This window comes from Branchiostoma floridae, chromosome 17 (assembly GCF_000003815.2).
Source record: "Branchiostoma floridae strain S238N-H82 chromosome 17, Bfl_VNyyK, whole genome shotgun sequence".
Classification (NCBI taxonomy): Eukaryota; Metazoa; Chordata; class Leptocardii; order Amphioxiformes; family Branchiostomatidae; genus Branchiostoma; species Branchiostoma floridae.
This window is the reverse complement of record NC_049995.1, coordinates 6538943-6550675: the sequence shown is the minus strand read 5'-3', so window position 1 is coordinate 6550675 and position 11733 is coordinate 6538943. Positions and strand designations below refer to the sequence as shown.

At 40.1% G+C, this 11733-nt stretch overlaps 1 protein-coding gene across 1 annotated transcript in view; it reads left to right on the top strand.

The window, feature by feature from the left end:
• Positions 1–11733, top strand: part of LOC118405005 — a 20169-nt gene that overhangs the window by 3342 nt on the left and 5094 nt on the right. The window contains exons 5-20 of the mRNA XM_035804405.1: positions 272–528; positions 900–1056; positions 1322–1432; positions 1942–2082; positions 2782–2916; positions 3389–3511; positions 3956–4075; positions 4458–4592; positions 4905–5042; positions 5333–5455; positions 6033–6158; positions 7015–7149; positions 7456–7581; positions 8102–8209; positions 9620–9732; positions 10284–10492. Coding sequence (XP_035660298.1) covers positions 272–528; positions 900–1056; positions 1322–1432; positions 1942–2082; positions 2782–2916; positions 3389–3511; positions 3956–4075; positions 4458–4592; positions 4905–5042; positions 5333–5455; positions 6033–6158; positions 7015–7149; positions 7456–7581; positions 8102–8209; positions 9620–9732; positions 10284–10492 — 2257 coding nt within the window. The remainder of the gene's footprint in view (positions 1–271; positions 529–899; positions 1057–1321; positions 1433–1941; positions 2083–2781; positions 2917–3388; positions 3512–3955; positions 4076–4457; positions 4593–4904; positions 5043–5332; positions 5456–6032; positions 6159–7014; positions 7150–7455; positions 7582–8101; positions 8210–9619; positions 9733–10283; positions 10493–11733) is intronic.

Sequence of the window (11733 nt, the reverse complement as noted above, 5' to 3'; positions counted from 1 at the left end):
TATCTTCGTCAGTGAAGGATAGTGGATCGTATCGAAACGTCTGACCGTTTCCAAAACCATATCCAGTTGCTTGAATAACTATTTTTTGGCGTATCTTATTACATGGATGTCTAACCTACATCGACGAATTCAAAACAATGGCTGAGGCAAAACTGTTCACCTCTGACCTTGACATGTTATCATCTGCAAAAAGAGCTTATACTATTACTCTACTTTATGGTCTCATGAAAGTGGTAACTAAACTTTTAAATTATTTTTCTTCCCTCTTCAGTGAACAGTCCTCCTCAGTTCGAGTCTCCCCAAGAAATCGTCGCGTATGTCAATCAAGAATACAACGTCACTCTCAACGCCACGGACGACAGGGACAAAATGGTGACGTTTTCGTTGTCCGGCAACGGTACGATGACGTCATCAGGTAACTTCACGGCGACTTACAGTTGGCTCCCGACCTCTGCTGAGAAGGCTTTCGTGGAGTTCATCGTCACTGACACTGCCGGGGCTGCATCGTGTAGCACACCGAAGATAACGGTATGATATTGTATTTTTTAATATTAATTTTGCTTTAATATTTAGACAAAAGCAACAACAATGTGGTACAACCCTGATGTTAATACCTTATTTCAATGATTTTACAAAATACTTCTTATAAGCCTAACAATATTAATAACATCTATGATATGAATCAATAACACAGCATGAATCATGGAGTGTTGACTGTTGTGACTTCTGCATTTGCTTGAAGGACGAGTGCTTCAGTCAAACCACAGATATAGAAGCGCTTTGTGTCTCTTTGATTTAAGATTGAGTTACTTTTTAGAAATAAAACAATTTGTCATCTTTTGTCACTAGAAATGTTGTATCATGGTTACCCAAATCTTAACAATCCTTACATTACACAGATCTGTGGCTGTCAGAACAACGGCACGTGCGCGTTTGACCGGATCGTCAGCAGAGAGAACGGTTTCGCGGTGTCGCCCTGCACCTGTGTACCGGGGTTTGATGGCGATCTGTGCGAGCAGGACGCTAACGGGTGCGCAGACAACCCCTGCTTCCAGGGTAAGGGTGTTTTATTCAGCTGAACCATATATACAATATCTGCTTTGTTAGATATCGAAAATAGTGATTAGCCCACTCGTTTGCAACAATATTTCCAAGAATTATGTTAGCCCTTACTGTTATGGTATGGTATGGTATGTTATTAGTATGTTAAGCTTTATTTTATACATATATTTTGTACTTAGTGTGATTATAGTTGTTGCAATACATTGCAACATGTTTAATTGCCGTGTCCTTTCTTATTAGTTTATGATGTTTGCATTAGGGGTGACATGCACGGATGTAAAAGGAGCAATAAACGAAACAGCTGGTGAGAAGGGGTACAAATGTGGGCCCTGCCCGGCCGATACAACAGGGGATGGCGAGACCTGTGAAGGTACGTAAACTTGCTCTTATCATGTGCTCGTCAAAGAAAATTCAAGTAACCACAGCGAAAGATAACTTGTTAAATGAAATATGAAATTAGATACTTTGGTATTAGACTAGGTCATCCAAAGGCTGAATCAGTCGTTACTTTGATCTAATCAATAACATAATTCAATTTAATTGATAACTAATGATAAGCTCTGCATTGGTGTCTAATAGTAAACAGTAGCTATCTTTATCGTTGGTCAAGATCACGTGTTAATAAGGTCACGTGTCTGTGCGTAACTCTCGCGAGTTAGGTTCTGAACTGATTGGCATTGCCATTATTGATCCTGAAGAAGGTGACAGCGGTCGTTTAAAAATTTGATCTGTGTATACCTTTATTTTGGAAGAAAGTTCAATTTTTAACTAAAAAATAGCATCTTTTTTCGTATTTGCATTTGGTATTAACATGCATTGAGTCATATACATTTAGTGATAGATTTCGTTATAATATGATATGATACGATGATATTTCAGACGTGGATGAGTGTATGTTGGCCGTTGGGGATCCCCGTCGGCACACGTGTGTAAATGCCAACTGCATCAACACCCCGGGCAGCTACACCTGTGTATGTAAGGAGGGATACCACAAGGATGGCGAGGACAAAGTGTGCTATGGTAGGTCGCACCAATTGTACTTAACGTCATAAGATCGCCATAAGATTTTGATGCGGTAGAACTTTCAAGCAATGACAGAGGTAACCACCAAGGAAGATCTAAGGCGATCATTTCCGTAACAATACAGCTGAATTTGAAGGACATTGTAATCCCAAGAATGCTCTCAGTTTTGGGATCGTAAGAAAGTCGATCGTGCGATGATCGTACGAAGCTGTTACTTTTGTCGCACGGCAGTTTTACGACAGGAACTTTAAGTACACTCAAGAATGCACCACAAGGATTCAGCTGTCATCTGACATTTCAGCAAGTTTTCATAGACAGTTAATCCTGTCTCAGCCTTGTTCACAACCCAGAAACAAAAGACGTACAACCAATGTCACCGCTTCGTGATTGACATGTCCTTGGTACTGAATTGACGATGTTTATACTTTTTTTCCTTTCTTATTTTCAATGCACCGATTTATTCTCAATCGATCAAGATTATTACAAATTTTCTCAACAGATCTATTTGTGACGATTTTGTAATTCAGTAACCCTCTTTTCCCGTCTTCATACCGCACTAAAACAATAAACTCATAGCACCGGGAAAGTAGTGTATTTGCCGCGGTGTTTTTTTTTTTATTCTAATATATTTACCACAAGGTGGGTGTTCATATCATACAGACCGTGCTGTGATCTTCCTTCTTTTTCTTTGTACAGACATAGATGAATGTCGAAGTGACAGCACCAACGACTGTGACTGGGTGTTCGGGTATTGTAACAACACGGACGGTGGGTATGAGTGCCTGTGTGACACTGGTTACATCAGCTACGACGGCGGATTCACATGTGAAGGTAAGTAAATTTACATACAGCCGTTTATTTTCATTTGCCAGTACATTAGAAATGGTAACTCATGGTTGGCCCTTTGCCTTTGTTTTCCTTTTCAGGAACATTGTTTTATATCTTTAAATAAAAAAGTGTATAATTATATTCTGTTTTCCCTTACTCTGTGCTAGCTTGTACAAAGTAATAGAACCCTCATCATAGAATCCTATACGAACATAAAATACGTAACGCACCATCTTGATAGTATATATGTCTTTCCTGTTCGTTATCTTAAACGTTATAGTTTGTGTACCTGTTTGTAATGAATTACTCGTACCTTATTTGTTTTACAAAGGATTAGCATTGTCTAGGAAGTCGACAGTCTGATACAAAAGCAATAAAAATGCTTGGACTTTCTTACACGTGAGACTTTATGATACTAAAATAAAACAGTCTCTGACTAGAATTAGATCATTTGCATATTTTCCATCTTTTCTAGATTTCAATGAATGTTTGGTCGATAATGGTGGCTGTGAGCGCATCTGCAAAAACTACCAGGGCGGCTACGAGTGCGACTGTGGGGTGGCGTACTTTCTTCAGGCAGACGAACGAACTTGTACAGGTATGAGGGGAGGGGAAATGATATGTATGGATGGCTTACGTTGTAGATGAATACCTTGTTGTTGACAGTTTTTGTGTTAACTGTCATACGTTGCCAAACTGATTATACTGTACATTTGGCGTCCTACTACTACTTATTGAGAGAACTCTTGGATCTTTATAAAGCTACTACTTTTCCGATTCTTTCTCAATAAGAGTCAATTACCATTCCCGCAAAGTGTCACTCGTCACACGCCATTTTGAACGTATTCCACTGCGTCATATGATGTTGCAATTCGTATGTTATAGCAAGAAAAATAGCAATAGTCATCGGCAGCAAAGCATTGTAGATCTACCCGGAGTTAATAATATTCTACAACAGCAAGATAACATAAACTAATTGTGCTGTTTAACACGAACATGGACCAGCCACCGTTTGATGATGCGACTTCGTGTTTTCGTACAGAACTTGATGAGTGTGCAACTAACAACAAGTGTGAGTACTTCTGCGATGACTTCGTGGGTCACTACGAGTGCCACTGCCCGGATCTGTTTGCTCTTGATGACAACGGCAGAACCTGTAGCCGTAAGTATCAAATTGCCAAATGAAAATTGCTAAATACATTTCGTTGTATTCGACCCGCGACCATTTTAGTAAATAGTAAACATATTAGGGCTCACCGGGCTATCCTGCCTTAACAAAGAGTATTTATTGATTGGTTGAAGCAACTTGCAAACACATGATGCAATTTAGTTATGATTTTGTATTTTTTTCAAATGTTTCATTAACAGACAATCTGAAAATCATACAGTGAATTAAGAATTACTCGCTCAGTTGTACAATATTGATTAATGGTAAAGTGAATTAATGTCTCTGTTGTGCATGTGGTTACTCTTGTTATCAAATATTAATTGACTTAATCGAAATATGATCATCCAAATGCTTGTTTTGTACACTCAACTTGCAGCATACGTCAACTGCAGCTCTAACCACACGTGTCACCCTGCACCCATCGGGGAATGCGCACAGAACTGGACCACTGGTGAAGACACGTGTGTTTGCGTTCAGGGCTACCAGGTACAACCGGACAACTCCTGCCAAGGTGAGATTTCTCCTATTGATCTCTGATGTTCTGATGATGATTGGTTTGTATATTGGCAATGTTTTTCATTGTCTTTGCTGGCAGGCCTTACAGAACGACGTGATACATAAGCATGAGATTTTTTTAACATGGTCAAAATCCTTGTGTTGTGACCGATCAAAAACAAGATGGCGAGATCCAACATGGCCGAGCGATGGCGTCACAAGTCAAAATGGCGGCCGCCATTGACTCCAGGGTAAAGCAGGATACAATTTTTCTGTCCCCAAACCTAGTAATGACTAAAAACACATTGTGTGCATTGCAAACATACAGATATCGATGAATGCACGAACGGAGAGGCTAAGTGTGACGAGAACGCCATCAGGTGTGACAACATCCCTGGGGACTACAAGTGTGTCTGCAAGGCCGGGTATGAGCACTCCGTCAGCCATGACCTCGGCAAATGTCACAGTACGTAAACCCTTTGAATTCCCTGTATTTCAGCTAAACATTATATTAGGTTACAATACGCATATCAATGTATTAGATACATGGGATTCATCTAGTAGACTCGAGCGGTTACATTTGTTGTGTTAAAAGTTTATGTCAAGCAAAAACATGATAGATTTCTCCGTGGTCATTATTGTTTAAACTCTGTTGTAAACTGTATTTAAGTTGCGCACGATTGCTTATAGCGTCATCTATAGCTAGATGCTTTGGTTAATACTTAGCGCTGCTTTTCCTCTACCCTTTGTTATCAGACATAAACGAGTGCAATGACAACTACGGGAACTGCTCCCATGAGTGTAGGGACACGATCGGCTCCTTCTACTGCGAGTGCCCCCCAGGCTGGAGACTTGGCAGCGACCAGAGGACGTGCGAAGGTGAAGTTTCCGTCGATTCAGATTCAAATTCAACCGAATTGATGATATGGTAATGTACTTTACCTTTAATTTACTAATCTACGACTCATCCAAGGAACTGTAAATGGCCTAATTATAGTCGGTGTACTATTTAAGTTTTTCCAAGGCTCTCATAACATATTGTAATCCAGAATATTTTAGGACATTTAAAACAAGAATTCATATTCTCAGACACTGATAGATTCTATTCAATGTTTTCTGAAACGTTTAACTTTTAGCGGAGTTAATCTTATGTTTTTTCATCTACTGTGTTTGATGCTTTAATATAAACTTTGTAAGGATGATATATTCAAAGTCTTCTGAACTTAGAATCAGTTTCGAAATTACAAATCTCAAAAAGTTACCATTGAATGTTAGTATTCTTATACTATAGGAGTATTTACTCGTTCTGAATGACATTTATCAAACATTTAAAACTTTTATCTGTGAATAATTCCATTGACAGTGAAAAAATGTATCTGCGAATTGGTTTAAAATCAAAACATGTCAAATCTCCTGAATAACATTGTTGATGAATTATTTCCTTGTACTCTTACAGACATAGACGAGTGTTCGTCTGATACGCTGAACGACTGTAGTTACAACGCAGTGTGTAACAACACCGTTGGAGGGTTCATGTGCCACTGTCGGGAGGGATTCACAGGGGACGGGTCTCTCTGTGGAGGTAAGGGTGTGGCCATATTGGTCGTGCGAGTTCTCATGGGTCGTACGATCGTCCTGCGATCGCTAACTTTGGGCATTTTGGCGGACAAAAATGTACGTCTCCTGCAAAGTTCAACTGATCTATGTCGTTGGTTGATTCTTTAATGTCTGCTTGAAAATCCTATGGCCTAAATCGTACGGGAACGACGATCGCACGACCTATGTGACCGCGCACTAATGGCGATCGCTAACTTTGGGCATTTTGGAGAACAAAAATGTACGTCTCTAGCAAAGTTCAACTGATCCATATCGATGGTTGGTTCTGCCACGGCCTGCCTAAAAATCCTGTGGCATCAAATTCGTACGACAATCGCTCTACCTTAGGAAGTATAATTCTCTTTGTATGCCTTGAGACAGATTAACGTTTTGAAGCAATTTAAAGATTTGTAAGGTATCAAATATAGTCCCAGAAAACGCATACTCAATGTATTAAGAATGGTTAACACATCTCAAGATCTTTGCAATTATTACGTATTCTTATTTTATCCGACTTAGTACCATTACTCGTTTCCTATGTGATTTTTTACTTAACTTATTAGCAATCTCAAAATGTTAGTGATCGAAGACGTATAGTCTTGTGACATTTTTTTGAATTTTATAACACAAAGGTCTCTCATTAGATGTAATTTTTGCCATTTTTGGAGTCACCACAACAACGTCGGTTACTCTTTATCGTTCTTTTCACAACAAATCATGTTATTTGTGCCTTTGCCTTCTCATGTGTTCTGAATACCACCGTTCCATGTATTCAGTGAGTGATTGAAATTGATAACTATAATATACATTAGACAACTACATGCATTATATATATGTTTCAGACATTGATGAGTGTATGCAGTTTGGTGAGCGGGGACAGGGTGGTTGTGAGGTCGGCTGTAGGAACTTTAACGGAGGTTACGTCTGCACCTGCGGCACGGGGTACCAGCTCAAAAATGACAGCGTTTCATGCGAAGGTGCGGTTTATTTCACCTTGAAATTACTTACTGACAAATAAATATTAGCTACTTTTCAATGCATCTCAATAGAGACTAGGGACGCCATAATCTTTCTGCAACTTGTCATCAACATGCTCTGTCTGTACTTAACGATGCCTGGATCTTCTTCCCCCAAAGTCCAGACGGCAACTGGAGCCCATTCTATCTAGATAAACTATCAATGCTTTTAGGTACTACTTAGGGTACTTTAATTCATTATTATGTTACAGTAAATGGTTAAGATGCATTTTAATCTCTTTTCAATATATTTTCGTCCCTCCACAGACACTGACGAGTGTTCCATCCCAGACACCTGTGAACAGGTGTGTAACAACACGTTAGGATCCTACGTCTGCTCTTGTAGGGGAGACAACGTCTTACGGGAGGACGGGAGGACCTGCCGACTCAACAGTAAGTCTGTATTTAGGATCACAGACCTAAGCTTACAAGTGTGCCCTGCGTGGCAGAGACTGTCATCATCGTATAGGACTATTTTGTCATAGTCGAAGCTGTAGGTGTCAATCAGGATTTTATCATATTGTCAATATTGACCGAAGGAGGCCATTTAGGGGTCACATCTCCAAACCGGGATTCAGGCAGTTTGCAAGCACGAAATGATGATATCCTTTATCCATCGTGGCCTTTGATGACTTATGCATGCAAAAGCCAAATGGAAAATCCAAAGAAGGTTATGAGCATAAGAAGGTTTTGTGCGTTATTCTTGACACAAGCTAGCCTTTATTCTTCGTTTCTGTAACCTGCCCGGTCGGGCCCCGGTTTGGAGATGTGATCCTAGTTTAAGATTACTCCGTACTTAGGGTAAGACTACTCCAATCTCCATGTTTGCATTACTTTTCTCTACGATTATCAATGGTTTTCTTATGACAATGCCCAAAAACTAACACCTCTCTTCCCCAACGTTTCGAAACAGCTAATCTGTGCAATTTCGGATGTCACGAAAAGGCGAAGTACTTCGAAGAAAACTCCACGTGTGTCTGCCGGAGCGGTTACAGTGGCAACGGGACACAATGCGAGATAGGTAAGTCTAGTGTTATAACTAATGTTAGATTACCGGGTCACATGCGTACTTGCAGCTGCATTATTTTCACTCGCTCGCTCACTCACTCACTCACTCACTCACTCACTCACTCACTCACTCACTCACTCACTCACTCACTCACTCACTCACTCAATCACTCAATCACTCACTCACTCACTCACTCACTTAATCACTTACTCACTTACTCAGTCCAATTGCATTTTAGTACTTTGTCTAACAAGAGCTAGAGAAGCTCCTGGACTGTGAGAACATAGCGTAGAATCAAATGGAATGGAGTGGAAGTTGTCAAACTGTAACATGCATTGGCATAATACCGGTAGTAAGACTTATACCGGTAGATTAAAAATACTGGAACTTAAAGAGATCTACACATGCAACAATAGTTATTTCTGAGCTGTGCACACTTCAGACATCTAGGTGTCCAATACATCATTTACAAAGCATCGATAACAATGCATTCGAAGACAACAAGGCCAAAAGTTTTCAGTATCTTTTTCGGGGTAGGCAGCTCGTCGTGGGACGAACACACTGTCACATTCATTGCCAAATTTATAGATCATAATTACACATGCTCACGGCACAAGACGAATATGATTCAACAACAATCTTGAATTTCTGTTGGTGACCTACAACTCATGTAAAAGTGTGAAGAACCGTTGCATAATAGCCCGGATCTACGACTGAATGGGCAAAATTGAACGTACGTAGCCATTTTCCCGCCATTTTTATATCTACGCTAGCAGTGAAGTGTTACGTCATAGCGGTTGTGACGGACAGAAGTTAAATGAAAATTCTTGACAGTATACGTCCGTTTTCTCATGACATTTTGTATGCTCATGCAGGTTTATGTTTTATGCATTTACTGACAGAAAAGGAAGGAACATCAGAGGATGTATAAATGTACATAGCGGCAGTTAATTGTGCCGTGTTTCTTCCTACCGGTATTTTTTACCCCCTCCCAACCACGCGCCCGTTCGCCGTGTAATTCCGCGGCGTGTTACAATTACAATATTACGCTTTTAGCAGGACAAGAGTGGCAGAAAAGTTACACAGAAGAAGTGGCAAGGGTAACCTATAACAGCAACATGTAACTGGAGAATATGATGCGTTGACAATTTGTCAAATCAGTATGGCTAGAGAAATCGTCGTAAACGTACCGGTATTATGATAATAGATGTTATACCCTGTGTGTTTTTACTGAAGGACCTACATTGTTTGAAATATCCCGGAGAAAGTGTGAATCTTTATATGCCATGTATTTTGCTACAGTTGATTTTTGACCGTCGCAAGTTGAAGGAATAAAAGCAACTGGTGACTGAAGATGGTGAGACCTTTTTAGACAGTAGTTCAATTGAGACGAACTAAATAGAAGTCTTCTCTTTTCCCCAGATGAACCCGGCGTGGTTGTGGAAGTGACTCTGGCTGACCTGGAGTACACGGAGGTGCTGGGAGACTGTACGTCTACGGCGTTCGTCAAGTTGAAAGGAGATGTAGAAGCAGCTGTGGGTTTACCCTTTTCGTTACGCCAAAAAAACAGTTACTCAAGCAACTAGATATGATTTTGGAAACGGTCAGACGTTTCGGACAGCCATCCGGTGTTTTTCGTCAGTGACGCTCGCGAAATCTTCATTATCTTGATATCCTAGCTGTGAATAGATAAGCAAAAGAGATCAGTCGGAGAACAGATTTATCCTAACTAGCCCTTTCGCTCCTTGTCATACATACTTCAAATGACAACAAATCCATTTATTCTCGCTCTCGTGTATTAGAGTATGTCACACATGGATAGCCAACTGTAACGTTTCTGAAATCTTTCTGCGTCTGCATTTGCTCTCCGTTTCTCCGTCAAATCCTGCTAAAAAATTATGCATGAAATCACCGAAAATAAATATCAATCCTAGGATTCATCGAGTACTTTTTGTCAGAGCTTAAGGACAACCATCTACAGCTTTAGTAATACAATATTGTTCACAATATTCAGTCGTTAAATCTATCACGGGACAAAAGAGCCTTCTAGTTTATTGACAAAGTTTCAAATGTCTTTCTTTTGCAGTTAAGCGGTCACTTCACCGGTCACCAAAACTTCACGGTTAGAGACAACTTCCTGAGTTTCATCCTGTCGACTTTCAGCAATGGGAGCGTCGTGGCCAACTTAACACTGGCGACCAAAACTCTCATGTCGACTCAGGACATCCAACAGGCCATGGTCAATGTCCGTGCTCTCAGCATCGGGAACCTGAATATTGTTACTGGTACTGTGCTGTAATTCCTATTTTCAATGTACTCTTTATGTTCACGGTTTTGACGGTGACGACCGTAACTTGAACTTATCATTACTGATAACAAATAAATCGCTGACTTTTCTAATCACTCCTCCTGTCACTCTGAACATTTAGTTACGAGAAAAAGTTAAATTTTCTAAGACCTTGAAAGTTTGGTACCGACAAGACAAGACAGAATGAATTACAGTACTCATATACGGTGGTACATGTCTGTGACCATGACGTAATCTTTCGCTCACATGTCTGTGACGTAATCTTGCGTCAAAGTCTCGCAAATGATCGTATATGATGTTATTACTATAGTGAAGCACGTCACCGGAACGTACTGCGCCTGCGCGAACCCTGGTGGTTTGGGGCTTGGTTTGGTCAACGTTGCATTGAAATCCCGCTTGTTGCACAGTATATGTTAGAGACATGGTTTCATGTAAAACGTACACGGGATTTTTCCCTTATATACGCACGTACTTTCTTAAATGCGGCCCTTTAGTAAACCGGGGGTTTAGCAAGGTTTAGCATGTCTATACTTTTTGCGCAGGCGCAGCACGTTCCGGTGACGTGCTGGTATAACCGCTCAAGTGATTATGACGTCATTTAGCGTCCCCATTCGGTGGTTAAGCCGAGTGGAATTTCATTGAGAAATAATGTTAGAAATATTCTATTCGCCAGTTTTATTAAAAACCTATTCAGACCGGGGGGGGGGGGGGGGGCCTTTTTAGGCCCCCCCTAACTTCCATGTCCTAAAACCCCCAAACCCCTTAAGCTAAAACCCCCAAATTTGGGGAATTTTCCCAAAAAATTTTTGGCAACAAATTTACAAAATTTGACAAATTTTCCATTTTTTCCGGTTGCCATGGCAACCCTTTTCTTACAGGCAGTTTTTCCAAAAAACCCTATTTTTGGTTCCAACAATGTATTTTTCCCATTTATTTTAAAAATTACCCCCATTTTGTTACAAAAAAAAAATCTTAAATTATTTACCAAATCTTTCAAAATTATATATCCCAAAATTATGCCAATTTTAAAACCCCCTCCCCCCAAAATCCAAAATGGCGGACCCTATGGCCCAATCAAAAAAAACAAACTTATTTTCCCTTAAAATTTTTAACTACCCGGTATTTTTTCCTCAAAAACCCTCTAAATGAATGAATTTAGCCTATTTCCATTGCCCTTTGGGAATATTTTTTGCAAAAAAAAAATTTTTAAAAATTCAAGGGGGGGGAA